This window comes from Danio rerio, chromosome 4 (genome assembly GCF_052040795.2).
Source record: "Danio rerio strain M-AB ecotype USA chromosome 4, GRCz13ab, whole genome shotgun sequence".
In the NCBI taxonomy this organism is placed as follows: domain Eukaryota; kingdom Metazoa; phylum Chordata; class Actinopteri; order Cypriniformes; family Danionidae; genus Danio; species Danio rerio.
Genome location: NC_141024.2, coordinates 7,969,418 through 7,988,523, shown reverse-complemented (window position 1 = coordinate 7,988,523; position 19,106 = coordinate 7,969,418). Strand labels below are relative to the sequence as shown.

At 37.2% G+C, this 19,106-nt stretch overlaps 2 protein-coding genes and 2 long non-coding RNA genes across 36 annotated transcripts in view; 1 reads left to right on the top strand and 3 right to left on the bottom strand.

The window, feature by feature from the left end:
- LOC148679920 (uncharacterized) overlaps positions 1–6,451 on the bottom strand; it is an 8,599-nt gene extending 2,148 nt beyond the window's left edge. The window contains exons 1-4 of the long non-coding RNA XR_015942230.1: positions 6,383–6,451; positions 5,492–6,249; positions 2,545–2,643; positions 335–2,370 (exon numbers count right to left, since the gene is read on the bottom strand). This is a non-coding gene — a long non-coding RNA (uncharacterized LOC148679920). The remainder of the gene's footprint in view (positions 1–334; positions 2,371–2,544; positions 2,644–5,491; positions 6,250–6,382) is intronic.
- The window catches only part of LOC147844620 (uncharacterized), a 23,224-nt gene extending 4,118 nt beyond the window's left edge, over positions 1–19,106 (top strand). The window contains exons 1-7 of one of the 9 annotated variants that reach the window (XR_015942219.1): positions 5,276–5,493; positions 5,586–5,705; positions 7,386–7,441; positions 7,691–7,737; positions 11,297–11,414; positions 11,548–11,583; positions 18,555–19,031. Coding sequence is in view for 3 of the 9 variants with exons in the window: in XM_087248018.2 (XP_087104144.1) it covers positions 314–336; positions 431–550; positions 2,128–2,263 (279 nt within the window). In the remaining 6 variants the exon portion in view is untranslated. Of the gene's footprint in view, positions 1–181; positions 337–430; positions 551–2,127; positions 5,494–5,585; positions 5,706–7,385; positions 7,482–7,690; positions 7,738–11,287; positions 11,415–11,547; positions 11,584–18,554 lie in introns of those variants that run through there. The other 8 variants (XR_015482588.2, XR_015942220.1, XR_015482587.2 and 5 more) reach the window with 8 other exon arrangements.
- LOC148679919 (uncharacterized) lies at positions 7,350–11,256 on the bottom strand. 2 transcript variants are annotated; one of them, XR_015942229.1, is made up of 3 exons: positions 11,116–11,256; positions 7,764–7,862; positions 7,350–7,609 (listed from the first exon to the last, which is right to left on the bottom strand). It is a non-coding gene; the product is annotated as an uncharacterized LOC148679919 (long non-coding RNA). The 2 variants fall into 2 exon arrangements; XR_015942228.1 differs by having other exon boundaries at positions 7,350–7,606.
- Positions 12,359–19,106, bottom strand: part of tnnt2e (troponin T2e, cardiac) — a 34,734-nt gene continuing 27,986 nt past the window's right edge. For 11 of the 24 annotated variants that reach the window (XM_087246841.2, XM_087246847.2, XM_087246845.2 and 8 more), the window contains 2 exons: positions 18,843–18,883; positions 12,359–13,148 (listed from right to left, as the gene is read on the bottom strand). In XM_087246841.2, coding sequence (XP_087102967.1) covers positions 13,103–13,148; positions 18,843–18,883 — 87 coding nt within the window. In that variant the 3' untranslated portion in view covers positions 12,359–13,102. 24 annotated transcript variants of the gene reach the window in all.

The window sequence follows — 19,106 nt, the reverse complement described above, 5'->3', positions numbered from 1 at the left end:
TGTTTGAGTATATGCTTTAAACATTAAAAATTAGTTAAACAGACAGACATGTAGCAAAACTGTGCTCTCGATGATCTGAGTTTAATTCCTGCCTCTCTGCCGATCCTGATTTAAATAGTATTTATTTATTCAGCGAGCTGCTCTTTTAGTCTGAACACCTTTGACAACAGCGACACCAGATCAGCACAGGTACACCGTTTTACTGGCGTCAAGTTGAGCTCCAGCAGATGACAGCTCAGTGACAGACTCATAATGTCAGTCAACAGCAGATATTACAGCCCGACAGTGAAGAAAAGCCACACCAAGTGCAGAAATGGAGAGTAACGAGACTCACCTGTAAGGGACTTTGCTTCGTTGGTTTAGTTTGTAGTGATGTTGTTGTAGTGTTTGTGTTCAGTCATTGCTCTCTCTCTCTCTCTCTCCTCTGCAGCAGTGAAGATACACACGTGTGTCTGTTGTGTTTCTGCTGCAGATCTTTGAGCTGCGCTCAACAGCTGACGCTCCTCCACACGCTCCTCCACATCCAGGCGGATTCACAGCTCCAGGAAAGGTATTTATGAGCTCATATTTCCAGTAGAGAGTCCAGAAAGTGTGTTTGTTGTGCTGCTGCTCTGTCGCGTGTTTGTTGGGGGAGGGACTTTCTGTGGAGAGCATGTGATTGGCCAGATTTGGTGTAGAGTCATCAGTACAGTATGAGGAGACTTTAGAAGTAAATGATGATATTTTCCAGTGTTTAATTGTGTTTAGTGACATTTAAAGCCCCACAAGCAGCTGTAAGATAATTTGAAACATGTTCATGTGTCTGATTGAAGAATAAGCATGTTTTCCACATTTTGAATAGTGAAATATAATAATATATTCGCATATGATGCAGTTTACATTTATTTAAAATAATTTACATTTGATATGAATTATTTGTGTTTATTTAATTTTTTTTTTCAAAATGTGTAGAATGTGGTTATCCTCCCATTGGAGAAAGAAATGTGGGTTTATGTGTGTGGTGATGGTGTAGTGGTCAGAGCACACAGCAGGACATCTGAAGCTGTCACAGCACACCTGGGTTCAAATCCAAGAACTGCTGCAGCTTTTTACTGCTGAGATAATCAGAAAAACAACAAAGTATTGTTATGTTTGTGTTCCCCCGCCTCGTAATTTCCTTGCTATTTGTACTTTCGTTGGTGTGAGCCACACATCGAGGTGGGTTTCGTACCCAGGCCTCTGCCGTAACCATGTCCACCGCAACCATATGTTCATCCACTAGCCCATCATGGCTTTCATGCTCCTTGGGCCTCTTTGTCTGACTGAATCCCAGCAAGTGACAGTAAAGTAAGCAATAGTTGGGTTAGAACCCATGTCTCCTGTATGGCAGTCTAATGCACATCCGCTGAGCCATGGGGCTCGACTTTTTGCAATGGTTGTTTTGTGAGTCAAATTACTAAGAAATTTGTCAAACCTTGGTCACGGTGGAAACAGTGATAAAGCCTCATTCAGAAACATTGTTTACCATCTAGACTCAGTGGCTCAAGTCATAAACTATTGATCTTTAAACAAGGAGACCCGGGTTCAAACCTCACTATGGCTAATGTCCATCTTGAACTCATTATACTGACCAGGAGCCCCTGATGATGGAACGAAACCCATGATGGGTGAATAAACACAAGCTCTCTGAGGAAGAGACTCATAAAGACAAGAGTTCAAATCTGACTTGTATCTCGATCTGGCAGAAATGAGATTCGATCCTTCACACTTCTAAATAGCAGGCGAACGCTCATCCTTTAAGCCACAGGGTTTGACATTTGGCAAAAGGTTTTTCATGGCCCAAATTACAAAGAAACATGTGTCAAACCCTGGTCGTTCTGAGAATAGTGATAAAGCCCCAATCTGACCTCTCCTTCACTGTCCAGACTCAGTGGCTCAGGTCTTAAAGTAATAAGCTTAAATCTAGGAGACCCGGGTTCAAACCTCACCATGGCTAATGTCCCACTGAGTTCATTATGTTCACCAAGATGATGGACGCTGATGTGAAACTAATGATGGTTGATGAGTGAATAAACACAAGTTCTCTGAGGAAGAGACTCATAAAGACAAGGGTTCAGATCTGACATATATCTTGTTTTATTGAATCAGCTCACACACAGGTCAGCAGTCCAACATCAGTTCCAGCAAGTGTTCAGACATGGAGATCTGTGGCTATGTGGTAAGAGCGCTGCCCCACGGCTTCAGGGGTTGCTGGTTCAAGGCCAGCCAGAACTCTGCGATATGAGTGAATGGTGAGTGAGTGTGAGGCGCGCCTGAAGAAGGGGGGATACCAGTTCGGTCTCCCCCTGGAGCTTCCGGAGCCGTGTCCAGCAGGGGTTATACTTTACAGCCCTGCAAAAAATTTAAAATGAACTGTATAAAAATTCTGGACCTTCGTCCCTTCCCCACCCGTTTCGGTTACCATCATTTACTTTGTAGAGGAGTGACCCTCCACAAAGCAAATGATGGTAACCGACATGTGGAACAGACACACACACAACCAATCACACACATGATCTACATCACCTGTGCAGCAGCAGATGATCATCATCAGTACAGTCAGTGTCTGTCCACTCGTCTCTGCTTCTGTTCAACAGACTTACAGTCCACAACACTTCACTGATCCTGTAGAGTCGACACACAAATCAACACATTATTACACACACTGAATATCTGATCTAACAATAGACAAATAGACAAATATTACATATGTATCAAGTATTGCGCCCTCCTGTGGAGATTTCTCTGAACTACACTTTTGCAAATCTTGAATCTACTGAATTTAAAATATTCGCCCTCTTGTGGGGATTTTTGTGGACTGCACTGCTGCCGCTCTAAAATAATAAAGGTTTCTCCCTCCTGTGGAGATATTTCTGAATTACACCACTGCGAACTTGATGAATTTAAAATGTTCGCCCTCGTGTGGTGATTTTGGTGAATGACACCAGTGCATATCTAATAGTGTGAATTTAAACATGTCGCCCTCCTGTGGAGATATTTCTGAATTACACCTTTGCAGTTCAGTTGATTTGAAAGATTGTGCTGATGTTTTTTCTGAACTTCAGCACAGCAAATGTAAAGCACTGAGATTTCACCTTCCTGTGGCGCAGCTGTAGTTATGTGTATTTTCCTCCACTGATGCTGACAACCAGAAACATTTTATTGTGTAAAAGGAAGCAGAAAGTCTTGAGGTTTAAACTAAAAAGTAATTATTATTAAATAGAGTCTTATCATCAAATGCTAAATATCACACAGTTTTTATGGAGATCTTCAAATGACAGAGAGGCTTGAGTAAACTGAGGTCATCGTGAGCACAGTTCTGCTTCCTGTTGAAGCGAGTCGTTTTCTGTCTTCATCTGTTTCAGGAAGGATCAAAATCTGTTCTTGTTGACTTTATTATTATGATTATTCTAATCATTTTTTAATCTTTGACATGATTTTGATCAGTGACTGAAGTTAAACATGACCTAATGTAGTGATGTGTTCAGCTGAAGCGTCTGTGTCTGTCAAATCTCTATTTTCAGGATCTGGGTAATTCTTCAACTACGAGCACTTTTATGTCCTTTGATCAAATATCCAAACATATATATAATTTTGTTCAAATTCTTCTTTCTTTGTCAAACTAACAATAAAACCTACTTAAAAATGTAAAACCAAAACAAAATGAGGGTAAATAAGAGTGTTTTGTATATATGAAAGGCTTGTATCAATTCAAAGCTAATCGGTGAAGCTATTTTTCATTATTTTCACAATAAACTGTTGAAATGTCATTTCCATCACCACACACATTATTAAAAACATTTAAAAGGTTCTCATCACACAATAAAGTGTTTTCACAATGTATGAGTTCACGCTCTATTTAATTTACAAATTCAGTTTATTTATTTTCTAATAAGCTCTTAACCAAATTAATATTAAGTTTTAGAGTGTGACAGGTGTACAATTCAGCACACAACTAATTTATTTCACTGACAAATGTATAATTATTATCGATATTGTGGAAATATTTGGTTAAACTAGAAACAAAAATGATGTTAGACAATGTTTGACTGCCATCATTTATGTCATTTAGAAATATAAGCAGTATATTGAGATGTGCTGGAATTGACATTTGTTCAGTTCACGATGGAGAAAATGTTTCTCTTCTTATCTGAGTTTGTCCTCTTACAGATCTTCAAACTAGACAAAGTGTTTAAACTTATGAGGCTATGTTACGTTAATTTTGAACAAGTTTTTTTTACTCAACTTCACAAGGCTAAAAGTGCCCGTAGTTGAAGAATGGCCCATCTACCAAGCCAGGTCAGAGGTCATGGAGAGCTCTCGAGGGGAACTGGATTCCTGGTGGATTAAAACAACTGATTCCTGAGTTTTTCTATTTTATGTTTAAATTCTCTGTAAAGTAATTTTTTTTGTATGCAGGAGAGATTTTCTGTCTTACTGTAAGGCAGGGAGATCCACCAGCGAACTCAATGCCAGTGTGAAGCCCTCCTGCCACAGAACGACAAACTATCTCCAGTAAATTATTTTAATTTCATTGAATCTGCGGCTCAGAGTCTTCTCTTGATCTGACACAGCAGTCGTTTTGGTCTCAACTGTTCATTTCCCTCCTAACAATGTCAAAATAATTATTAAAGCATATACTCAATCATCTAATCATTCATGGGTCATTATTTGTGCTCACTTTATATTGAACTTCAGCACAAATGCTTGATTAACAATGTGGAAATATCAAACCAATACGAATGTAATGTGAAACCTGAATATTAGCCTGTAGGTAATTAATGCGCCACTCATCAATAAAGACACACAGAACTTGTTTGATGAGCTCTTATATTGGGGATGCAGAATGTTTTCATTGCTTACAGATTTAATTGACGCAGACACAAATGATAATTTTACCAACAAAAATACGAACACATTTCCTTCACTAAATGCCTTATAAAGATATAAAGATGACTGGCTGCTTTATTTTTAATCCTAAATTGTATTAAGCCGTTCAATAAGTTTTAAATTATGAGTATTTCTGTTGCTGAATGAAAACGCAATGAGTGGATGTAAAAAATCTTGTGAATTCTGCAAGAGGCAGATTTGGTCAGTCTTTCTCCAATAGTATCTGCATGCAGACTTGGATTTGCAAACTGAGACTGCATATATTAGACTTACAATGTCAGACGCTGCACTCAATGGAGCTAGTTACGTCATTGTGAGGGGTGGGGTTAGGGGTGCGCTTTAAAGCGCAGATCCCATTCGCTCCACTAGGCGGAATCAGCGAGCTGCTCTTTTAGCCTGAACACCTTTGACAACAGCAACACCAGATCAGCACAGGTACACCGTTTTACTGGCGTCAAGTTGAGCTCCAGTAGCAGATGACAGCTCAGTGACAGACTCATAATGTCAGTCAACAGCAGATATTACAGCCCGACAGCGAAGAAAAGCCACACCAAGTGCAGAAATGGAGAGTAACGCGACTCACCTGTAAGGGACTTTGCTTCGTTGGTTTAGTTTGTAGTGATGTTGTTGTAGTGTTTGTGTTCAGTCATTGCTCTCTCTCTCTCTCTCCTCTGCAGCAGTGAAGATACACACGTGTGTCTGTTGTGTTTCTGCTGCAGATCTTTGAGCTGCGCTCAACAGCTGACGCTCCTCCACACGCTCCTCCACATCCAGGCGGATTCACAGCTCCAGGAAAGGTATTTATGAGCTCATATTTCCAGTAGAGAGTCCAGAAAGTGTGTTTGTTGTGCTGCTGCTCTGTCGCGTGTTTGTTGGGGGAGGGACTTTCTGTGGAGAGCATGTGATTGGCCAGATTTGGTGTAGAGTCATCAGTACAGTATGAGGAGACTTTAGAAGTAAATGATGATATTTTCCAGTGTTTAATTGTGTTTAGTGACATTTAAAGCCCCACAAGCAGCTGTAAGATAATTTGAAACATGTTCATGTGTCTAATTGAAGAATAAGCATGTTTTCCACATTTTGAATAGTGAAATATAATAATATATTCGCATATGATGCAGTTTACATTTATTTAAAATAATTTACATTTGATATGAATTATTTGTGTTTATTTAATTTTTTTTTTCAAAATGTGTAGAATGTGGTTATCCTCCCATTGGAGAAAGAAATGTGGGTTTATGTGTGTGGTGATGGTGTAGTGGTCAGAGCACACATCATGACATCTGAAGCTGTCACAGCACACCTGGGTTCAAATCCAAGAACTGCTGCTGCTTTTTACTGCTGAGATAATCAGAAAAAAACAAAGTATTGTAATGTTTGTGTTCCCCCGCCTCGTAATTTCCTTGCTATTTGTACTTTCGTTGGTGTGAGCCACACATCGAGGTGGGTTTCGTACCCAGGCCTCTGCCGTAACCTTGTCCTCCGCAACCATATGTTCATCCACTAGCCCATCATGGCTTTCATGCTCCTTGGGCCTCTTTGTCTGACTGAATCCCAGCAAGTGACAGTAAAGTAAGCAATAGTTGGGTTAGAACCCATGTCTCCTGTATGGCAGTCTAAGGCTCATCCACTGAGCCATGTGGCTTGACATCTGGTGATGGTTGTTTTGTGAGCCAAATTAGAAAGAAATATTTGTCATACTTTGGTCATGATGAAAACAGTGATAAAGCCTCATTCTGATACGAGGTTATCTGTCTGGACTCAGTGGCTCAGTTCATAAAGTGTTGATCTTTAATCAAAGAGACCCGGGTTCAAACCTCACTTTGGCTGGTGTCCATCTTGACATCATTATGTTCATCAACAGCATCCGAACAGTTCAAACAGAGCAGTATGTGAACCCAAAGATGAGTGATTAAACCACAAGTTCTCTGAGGAAGAGACTCATAAAGAGAGATGCGGGATACGATCCTTCATTCATCTGTATGGCAGTCGAACGCTCATCCACTGAGCCACTGGGTTTGACATTTGTTGATGGGTTTTCTGTGGGCCAAATTACAAAGAAATTTGCCAAACCTTGGTCGTGGTGAAATTAGTGATAAAGCCCCATTCAGATACTTACTTCACTGTCTAGACTCAGTGGCTCAAGTCCTAAAGTGTGGAGCCTCAAACAAGGAGACCCGGGTTCAAACCTCACTATGACTAATATTCAGCTGAGTTCATTTTATTCACCAAGAGCTCATGATCACTAGACTTTAAAGTAGAAAGTCACAGTGTTGCTGAGATGGAGTCATGGGTTTAAATCCCACTTCTATCAACCTCAATGCTGACGTTACAGTGTTTTCATACAACACAGACACTCAACTTATGAACAGTAAGGTGAAATTAAGTGGATGAGTGAATAAACACAAGTTCTCTGAGGAAGAGACTCATAAAGACAAGAGTTCAATTCTGACTTATATATTGTTTTATTGAAACAGGTCAGCAGTGACATAAATTCCAGCAGGCATCCAGACAGGAGATCAGTGGCTCTGTGGTAAGATCGCTGCTCCATGACTTTAATGGTTGCTGGATCGATCCCAGCCGGATCTTTGCAATATGAGTGCACAGTGAGTGAGTTGTGCCTGGAGAGGTGGGGATCCCAGTTCGGTCTCCCCCTGGAGCTTCCGGAGCCATGTCCAGCAGGGGTTATACTTCATTACTGCTGGAAAAAAATAAAATGTATATGTAATGAAAATCTTTGGACCTTCCTCACCTGTTTCGTTTACCATCATTTGCTTTCTAGAGGAGTGACCCTCCACAAAGTAACTGATGGTAACCAACGTAATTAGGGTAAGACAACACATGATCTACATCACCTGTGCAGCAGCAGATGATCATCATCAGTACAGTCAGTGTCTGTCCACTCGTCTCTGCTTCTGTTCAACAGACTTACAGTCCACAACACTTCACTGATCCTGTAGAGTCGACACACAAATCAACACATTATTACACACACTGAATATCTGATCTAACAATATACAAATATACATATGTATCAAATTATGCGCCTTCCTGTGGAGGTTTCTCTGAACTACACTTTTGCAAATATAATGAATTTAATTTATACTAAAACTTATGTATTTAATTACTATATAAATTAAAATATAATTAATATTCGCCCCCCTGTGGTGATTGTTGTGAACTGCACTGCTGCCAATTTAAAATAATGAAATTTAAACTATCACCCTCATGTGGAGATTTTGGTGAATTACACCATTGCAAATCTACTCTATTGACACATATTGCATAGTAAGTCTAACAGTAGACAGTTATACAAATAGAGAAGTGACCCTCCATAAAGACAATGATGGTAACCGAAATGTTTGGTAAATGACAATACACACAAACAAGTTAGAAGTTTCACCTGTAGATAATTAGCTATCATTACATCCAATAGGGTAAAAGCTGAGCTACTGTTCTAATGCTGATACACTTCCGGCGACCTGTTATTGTGAGTTTTTTCCATTTTATACGACTCCTTTAACAGCATGGATGTTGTAATGTCATTAAAATACAATCAGTTAAATAGACTTTGGAATGCATTTAGTTGCTCAAGCGTAACACAAGACATAAAGCTGTTTACTCGCACGCGCCCCTCAGAATCGGCAGGCTAGCGCAGAAGCTCCATTGAATATACTGTGGTAAAACAAATGCTCTTATTTTAAAGACATGGTGGGGAAAATGTAATTTAAAGCAGTGCCTCTTGTGCAACCTGAGACCCACTTTATATCAGATATCACTCAGCCAGTGGAGATCGCTGACTTTTTAAAGAAAACAGACCTTAAACGCACAGATTTTGCGATGACATTCAGTTCACCGGAAGCACTTAACTCAGGTTACTGGCAAATTAAAAGTCCTATTAGCATACTTCGGGATATACCCCTTATCTGTCTAGTTGTACTGTCCACTTTGCTTGTATCTGTAAATAAACATACCCTTAAACCCAAATAGTATTGAAAGAATCAGTTATATATAACAATTAATTTATAAACAATGACATACACTTATAAATTAAAAAAAAATCAGAGCTTCACACAACTGACAACAAATTTAAACAAACATCAGTCTACTAGATTATAATATCGACAGTAAGATTACCACAACGGCAGTAAAAAAACACAAGCATATGTCTTGCGTATTATTGTACTTTATAATATGACAAAGTTTTATTTCAGATAACGGTTTATGATCAATATAAATAATACACAATAACTATAGATGAATTTGTAAATGAAACCAAGTCTACAGTAACCTTTAACTTTAATACTTCTATACGTACTTTAATGTAAACTACATTCATGTGAAATGCAATTAAAATTTTAATTTAAACTTTACGTTAAACAGATTTTTTTTAGGAATATGCAGCATTTAAAAAAACAGTAAATATTTATATAATATTAATGAAATAAAGTAACATGACATTATTGCCTTGTATTATTATATAATATTGAATACTTTCTATCACACAAAATCATGTATTTATTCATATGCATCATCAGTAATATTTTCTACATAATAATACATAAATAAATGCAAAATCATTAAAATTAACTTTATTTTTTTAAATTTATAGAAGACATTTATAATTAATTTACTTAATAATTAGTACATTTGTTAATTTATTTGTATTTATTACCATGGTCAACAGTATATAGAGCATAACACAAGTTGCCTCTAAAGGAATGTGCGAATATAAAACCAACTAAGTTAAATTAACATTTTTTTGTCATTTATAGAATATTCATTCATTTATTCATTCATTCATTCATTCATTCATTTTCTTGTCGGCTTAGTCCCTTTATTAATCCGGGGTCGCCACAGCGGAATGAACCGCCAACCTATCCAGCAAGTTTTTACGCAGCGGATGCCCCTTCCAGCCGCAACCCATCTCTGGGAAAATTTATAGAATATATTTATACTTAATTTACTTAATAATTAATAAATTAGTTCATTAGTTTATTTATTTTAGCCAGATAATCAACGGCTAAGCAAATGGAATAATTGAATGCGTGATGAAGGTTTAGTGCTGATATATGCCTCTTTGCATGCCAGATGTATCATTCTTTGCAAGTTCCAAATATTAAAATCTTATTAGCAGGCAATGAATTTTAAAGTACAACATCGTTTTACCGTCAAATAAATAGTGCCAATGTTGTTTTGAAGTCCTATTTACATGTGATTTCAGACCGAATATTCACAGTATCATGGTAAACAATATTTGGAGAATGTCGGAAGTTGTCAGTGAAGTTATATATTTAAAACTTATATATTGATTAACAATATTAATAATTTCATTTTTCAAATAGTGAAATCATATTAGCAGCCAATGGTCATCAAAGTACAACATTGTTTAAGGTCAAATAAATAGTGCTAATGTTGTTTTGAAGTCATATTTACATGTGATTTCAGACTACAAATTGAGGTAAAGTTGGTTTTATATTCACACATTCATTTATTTAGCAGTCTCTATATTGTTTACTATGCTACTTTGAATATTCAATAGGAATTAGCATGCGATTATGACTTTCAAACAACATTAACACTAACTCACTGTGAACAATGCTGTACTTTGATGGTCATTTGCGGCTAATATGATTTCCCTATTTGGAATATGCAAAGAATACTTTTCTGAAATTGTATTATTAAGTAGAATGTCTGAATATCCGAATATAAAACCAAAATTACCTCTATGGTAAACAATACATGGAGCATGTCGGAAGTTGTCCCTGAAGGAATGTGTGAATATAAAACCAACTTTAGCTTAATGCATTCACACATTCTGACTTTCCACCTAATAATATAGATAATTTCATTTTCCAAGTAGTGAAATCATATTAGCAGCCAATGATTAACAAAGTACAACATTGTTTAAGGTCAGATAAATAGTGCTAATGTTGTTTTGAAGTCATATTTACATGATTTCAGGCCGACTATTAAAAGTACCATGGTAAACAATAAACAATATCAAGCAAAACAAGCAGTAAACAGTGTAGGGAGCATGCCACAAGCTGTCACTGAATGAATGTGCGAATATAAAACCAGCCCTACCTCAATATTAACATGATCATCATCAGATCGACGAATAAAAACAAACTTATAAGGTTAGGAACTGACCAGTGTTGCTCATTTCACCCAACAGAAATTCTCTTTAAGCTTAAAGTTACTTACCGGTGGTGCTTGACAGCTGCATTGTCTTTGCATCCACTGCATGTTATGAGTGATTTTGATAGCTGTCATTTGCAGGAACTGTATTAAAAACAATCTGCACGTGTTGTTGCGTCTGTCATCGAGCCCCATGTTGTTGTTGTTGTTGTTGTTGTTGTCATTGAAACCCTCTTCCCCCGTCTAGTGGAGCGGAGGCAAAACTGAGCCTGTTTGCTGCCCTCCTGTGGTGAATTATTTGAATTACACTGCCGATGTTTTTCCATTGACTGATATGGAGGATCTTTTCAGATCGCCATCATGTGGTGAGTTGTGTGAATTACACTATTGATGCTTGTTTTTCCATTGACTGAAACAGAGAAACTTTTCTGATCGCCATCATGTGGTCAAGTGTGTGTATTACACTAATGCAGTTTATTTTTCCATTGACTGAAATAGAGGAACTTCTCTGATCGCCATCATGTGGTGAAGTGTGTGAATTACACTACTGCTTATTTTTATTTTTTATTTTTTAAATTAATTTACTATAATAGGGAATGTGTAAAACATATGCCAGAGTAGTTGGCGGTTCATTCTGCTGTGGTGAAGGTAAATGAAGGAACGACTTTAATATAATAAAAAAATGGTTTATGATCCTAAATAATTAAATGATTGGCTTATATCTATACTAATACTATACTACACATTCAATTATTCCACATGCTTTGCCCGTGATCTGGCTAAAATTAATAAATTAATGCATTGACTATTTAATTAAGTAAATAAATTAAATATTCTATACATTACAAAAATGATTTTGCATTTATTTACTTATTATTATTCAGAAAATATGGCTGATAATGCATTTAAATAAATAAAAATGATTTAGCATTTATTTACTTATTATTATTAAAAAATATGGCTGATAATGCATTTAAATACATAAAAATGATTTTGTTTAGTATAAATTATTCAATATTATTTAATAATACCAGGTAATAATGTCATATGACTTTGTGGATTCATATTATTTAAATATTTCCTGTTTTAAATGCTGCATATTTAAAAAAAAAAAATACAAATCAATTTAATTTAAAGTGTAAATTACAATATTAATTGCATTTCACATTAATGTTGTATATATTAAAGCACTGTTTGGGAGCTAATAAAAGACATACAAACATTACTTTAATACAAAAGTACTGTAAAAGACAAAAAATTCACATTGTTTTGATTTATACTTAACAAGTAACTTGAGAAACCAGGACACTTTGTAGACAATCTGACTCTTTTAATGTTGCAGGAATAAAACGAGTGCTCAATATAGAGAGGACTGCAGAATACTTGTGCATAACAAGCAGAAATACACAACATCAGTAGAGAGTATGCAACTTTTCTGTCTCCATATTGCAGTAAAGCAGAGCGATGCGTCTGTCATGACCACATCTGCATACAGTTGAAGTCGAAATTATTCGCCCACCTGTGCTTTGTCTTTTTCAAATATTTCCCAAATGATGTTTAATGGAGCAAGACATTTTTCATAGTATTTCCTATAATATTTTTTCTCCTGGAGAATGTCTTATTTGCCTTATTTTGGCTTGAATAAAAGCAGTTTTCGAAACCATTTTAAGGTCAATATTATTAGCCCCTTAAGCAATATTTGTTTTCGACCATCTACAGAACAAACCATCATTAAATAACGACTTGCCTAATTAGCCTAGTTAAGCCTTTAAATGTCACTTGAAGCTGAATACTAGTATCTTATGAAACATCTAGTCAAATATTACGTACCGTCATCATAGCACAGATATAAGAAACCAGTTATCATAAATGAGTTATTAAAACTATTATGTTTAGAAATAAAATCTCTCTGTTAAACAGAAATTGGGGCAATTCAAAAATATACAGGGGGGAAGGAAATAATTCAGGAAGGCTAATAACTCTGACTTCAACTGTATGTGATGAAGCAGATAAAGTCTTCTGGATCTCTGGAGCTCCTGGATCCGCCGTGCGTTTACCTCAGCCTGCCGCCAACCTTGCCCTTGCCACGACCTTTGGCACTGCGGAGGGAGAAAAATAATTATCAAGTTGTTTTATTTGGCTGCACATCATGACAATTGAGAAAATAACTGATCCGTTCAGATCTAATAAATGACTGGAATATGAGAAGAGCTATTAAAATGATTTCAATTATACTAATTAGGATGCTAATGCAGATCAGTATTGATGATTCTCCATTGCAGACCTGACCGCAGACGATTTATCTGAGCATAATTAATATTCACAACACAACAACAACAACCTCGCACTGTAAAAAAATCATGGTTTTGTGGATTTAGTGATTCATGTTTTTGTTTTTCTCCATATATTTGTGCTTTTGAATTGCTTTTTTTGGGTTGTTGTGCTGTCAAAAATTTAATAATTAGGCTATACGCTCAGATAAATAGTCTACCATCTTACATTTCTTACATTTTACCATAAGTTTCCAATTTAAATCTGACCGTTTCACCTCAAATATTTATCATATATTCACAGTGTGCAAGTAAATTAGCTAAACATCTCATATTTAATCATTTCTATAACACTGGGGTTGCTGTGCTGTCAATAATTGTATAATTAGGCTAAATGCTCAGATAAATAATCCATTACCTTATATTTCTCACATTTCACTTTACATTTCTTATTTTTATATAATTGTTCATCTGAAATGTTAGTCAAATATTCACAATGTGAAAGTAAATTAGCTAAAAATTTCATGTTTAATGATACATTTAATACTGGGGTTGTTGTGCCATTAAAAATTTAATAATTAGGCTATATGCTCAGATAAATAGTCTACGATTTTACATTTCTTTCATTTCACCATACGTTTCCAATTTTAATCTGTTTCACCTCAAATATTTATCATATGTTCACAGTGTGGAAGTAAATTAGCTAAATGTCTCATATTTAATAATTTCTATAACACTGGGGTTGTTGTGCTGTCAAGAATTGTATAATTAGGCTAAATGCTCAGATAAATAATCCATTACCTTAAATTTCCTACATTCACCTTGCATTTCTTGTTTTAATATGATTGTTTCACCTCAAATACAAGTCGTGTATTTACAATGTGGAAATAAATTAGCTAAATAGTTCATATTTAATAATATATTTAAGACTTAAGATTTTTGTGCTGTCAAGAATTGAATAATTAGGTTATACGCTCAGATAAATAATCTACGATCTTACATTTTTGACATTCCACCTTCCACTTTTTTTACTTTAATATAATTGTTTCCCCTCACAAATATAAGATATGTTGATTGGGCATTTCTTTATTTATTGCTCACTTGTTTTATTCTGAGAAGAGAGATCTGTTCATGCACTAAAGCTTAATTGTAACATGAAAACTCCAAAATTAAATCAAGAAATGATTCAGCCAAAATTCAGTACATCAGAATGAAATGTAAAATTCATCGACACTGACAACAAACATGTAATAAAACCTGAGACTACATGTGTAGTGTAGTTTTGACTATTCTACAAAAATGGCAGAATGCTGAATAAAAAAAGTCTGTTGTTAGAGACGCATGCACGTAAACGCAGCACTCATTCACACACAATCCATGCTGCAGTCTTGTTTTGTCCTTATGTGTTTCTTACCCTCTTCAATCAGCCTACAGATTCCATTTCCAGGAGCGAAATATTTATTATGAACTTACCGTTTCAGTGGGGGTCTCTCTCATTTATGACCAATCAATTTATTTTCAGTGCCCTTATTATGCTTTTTAAGATATTGATTGTCATGTAGTGTGTAAAAGTAGCTGTTTGTGAAAGTAAACGCTCTGCACAGTTTCCAAGATCAAGTTCACAACAGATTGAACTATTAAAAGACTGCAAGAACTGCCGGGTGTAAGTTGTTGGTAATTCCAGTCTTATTACAGCAAAATTCTATGTTGGCTTTAATCAGATGGGCATAATGTCAGTCTGTGGATTTCATTGGGGATATGTACACAATGTGTAAGTGATCATGAATGACTGTAGTTGTAGATGACACTGGAAGAGTTTGGTTTGCAGAAGTAAATCTAATTTACATGCACGTCTAAATGATGAGGACTTAAATAAGTATAGATATAGTTACTGTTCTGATATAGTTACTGTCGGAATAACTAACGTTTACTGCAATTCAGATGTGCTAATAAGTGTTTGGCTTCTGGCAAATAGTGTAAGTAGTCAACCACTCATAACATACTGGGTCATCTGACCAATCAGAGCTGAGTAGGGCCATCTGACCAATCAGTGTAGACGTACCTGGCCAATCAGAGCAAAGTAGGGCCATCAGCGTAGAGGTACCTGACCAATTACGGCAAAGTAGGGCCTTCTGAGCAATTAGTCTAGAGGTACGTGACCTATCAGAGCATAGTAGAGCCATCTGACCAATCAGTGTAGAGGTACGTGACCAATCAGAGCATTGTAGGGCCTTCTGAGCAATCAGTGTAGAGGCACGTGACCTATCAGAGCATAGTAGAGCCATCTGACCAATCAGTGTAGAGGTACGTGACCAATCAGAGCATTGTAGGGCCTTCTGAGCAATCAGTGTAGAGGTAAGTGAACAACCAGAGCATAGTAGGGTCATCCGACCAATCAGTGTAGAGGTACCAGATCAATCAGAGCAAAGTAGGCCCATCTGACCAATCAGTGTAGGTACCTGACTATGCAGAGCAGAGTGGGGCCATCTCACCACTCAGTGTAGAAGTACCTGACCATGCAGAGCAAAGTAGGGCCCTCTGACCAATTAGTATAGAGGTATGTGACCAATCAGAGCATAGTAGGGCCATTTGACCAATCAGTCTAGAGGTACCTGACCAATCAGAGCAGAGTAAGGTTAACTGACCAATCAGAAAAGTGGTATCTGACCAACGGGAGCAGAGCAGGGCTAACTGACCAATCATAATAAAGGCATCTAACCAATCTGAGCAAAGTAGAGGCATCTGACCAATCAAACCCAATCAAAATTGGTTTACATGACCACTCAGAGCGGAGTATGGGGCTATCTAACTGAGCAGAGCATAGCAGACTTTTAGAAAGACATGTTTAGAGAGATTAAATCAATAAAAATGAAACATTTTATCACCGTGATTCTAACATATACAATGACAAAATATACAATTTATTTTGGAGGAATGTAAATCGTTGTAAAAGACCTCTGAAACTAAACGAGAAACTTAACAGCATAATAGGGGCACTTTAAAAACATCCTCCCCAAATTCAGTTCATATTTATCTGCAGATATGATTGTGTTTACAACAAAACTCAAGTATTTTGTGTTGGTGAGAGCAAAGAAGGAGCCACTTAAACTGGTTCTATTAGGATCGAGTGTCAAAATCCTAAACGTTTCCCCGTTTGACCGAGGATTGAGCTGACCACATGCTCCTAGCTCGCTCCTGTCAAGATTATATGCTTTCATCAGGTCTAGAATCAGAAAGGAGCAGGGTCTGTTCAGCAGATCACCCCAAAACAGCTTCATCTTAAAGTTGGCATGAAATGAAGTTAAGTTTTCTGATATCATGATGTACATCTAATTGAAACAGTTATGAAATGAGAAAAAACGTAGGGCAATGAATGATTTGGATTTTTGGGAACTGATTGGACCATTGGAAGATGCTATCAACACGCACAAATAGCCCCGCCCTAAATGATGACTAGCCCGCCCCAAATTACTGCTATCCCAGCCCATAGATGACTGATAGCCCCGCCCCAAATTACTGCTATCCTTATCCTAGATGACAAATAGCCATGCCCTAGATTACTGATAGCCCAGCTCTAAATTATTGATAGCCCCGCCCTACATTACTGCTATCTCTGTTCTAGATGACTGATAGCCCTGTCCTAAATAACTAATAGCCCCACCCCAAATTACTGCTATTCCTGTCTTAGATGACTGATAGCCCCACCCCAAATGACTGCTATTCCTGTCCTAGATGACTGATAGCCCCACCCTAAATAATTGATAGCCCCACCCCAAATTACTGCTATCCCTGTCCTAGATGACTGATAGCTATGCCCTAGATTACTGATAGTGCTGGTCTGAATAACTGATAGTCCCACCCTGTATTACTGATAGCCCCGCCCTATATTACTGATAGCCCCGCCCCAAATGACTGCTAGCTCTGCCCTAAATGAATTATAGCTCCGTCCTAAAGACATTCCATGTGACAGGAAGTGAAGAAAATTCATTTCGAGGGAGGGAGGACAGGTTATGATGTTTGATTAAATATTTAAATCAAATTAAATTAAATAGGTCATGTAATATTAGCAGATGACTGATATCCACGCTCTAGATTACTGATAACCCTGCTCTAAATAACTGAGAGTCCCACCCCAAATTACTGCTATCTATGCCCTAGATGACTGATAGCCAGAGCCTAGATTACTGATAGCCCCGCCCTAAATAATTGAGAGTCCCGCCCCAAATGACTGCTATATATGCCCTAGATGACTGATAGCCAGAGCCTTGATTACTGATAGCCCCGCCCTAAATAATTGAGAGTCCTGCCCCAAATTACTGCTATCCACGCCCTAAATAACTAATAGCACCACCCCAAATTACTGCTATCCCTGTCCTAGATGACTGATAGCCATGCTCTATATAACTGCTATCCCTGTCCTACATTACTGATAGCCCTACCCCAGATGACTGCTAGCTCTGCCCTAAATGAATGATAGCCCCGCCCTAAAGACATTCCATGTGACCAGAAGTAGAGAAAAGTCATTTTGAGGGAGGGAGGACAGGTTAGGATAATTAATTACATTGTATGATGGCAAATTAAATTAAAAAGGGTTGTGTAATATTAGCAGAAGTAATATTTTTCATATAGTAATTTTACGAAGTTTTTAAAAGTACATCATAGCTAAATAATTAGTTAGTTTCATATAACGGAAACACTTATAAATGTTTGCTAGATTGTTCTTAGATGTAAAAATAAATAAATTATGGTAAATGTCTCTCGGTTGTCGTCATCTTTGACGATTTGGTTTATGATATTCATACTTCAGAACGTCCATTAAGTGGACATAGTGCGCATCAATGCTTCATGATTTTAACGGTGCAGTGTGGGAATTTTCTGGACATGAATGATCAGTGCATTGGAAGAATTTTGCAATTGAGAAAGCATTTAAAATGACTAATAAGTGCACTCACAAGGGTGCTGGCTGAGACAACCCTATTTTTTATAACAAGCACTACTACATTGAAAAAATAGTTCAACTTTTTTTAAGTTGTAAGTTGTTGCAAACAATTAAATATGGGGCTGAATTTAAACAAACAAATTAAATGTATGTAATGTTAAACTTAACTTACTTGTTTAAATAATTGTTTCCAACCACTTACCTTAAAATAATTAGTAAATCCAATGAATCATTTGGATTTCATGCCGACTTTAATCTGTTTTACATCAACCCTCCCTCTACTTCCTCCCTCCAAGCCAGACCTGATTGAAAGCAGGGGAAAGTGACCAGTGTGGCTCAGGGTACTTACCTCTGGTGGTCTCGGACTCGAGCCAGAAGCTGAGTGATCTGTAAAGGGACACATACGGAAGCCTTGCTAAGCACAAATATCAATATGAGCAGGACGGGGGGAAACCTGAGGGGCGCAGACGTCCATCGCCTGATTTACAGTCTCCTGCTTCAGCTGCAGGCGTCCAGAGCCCAGACCCGACACAAATCTGACCAACAACAGGTACTGACAGCAAGGCTACACAACAGTTACTTACAACTTCTGTTGTTCATTGATTCGGGTCTGGAGAACATTCATCTGGAAGCAAGTCACAGTTTTAGACAGGCAGGCCATGGACCAGGCCTGTTTTCAGTGGGAATTATTCTATGGGCTCAATATGAAACTGTTTTACCTTCTTAATAGGGTATGTCGAGCTAGTGTACTAATAAACTTCCAGTGCCCTGTTATTGTGAGTTTTTTCCATTTTATATGATTCCTTTTACAGCATGGATGTTGTAATGTCATTAAAATACAATCAGTT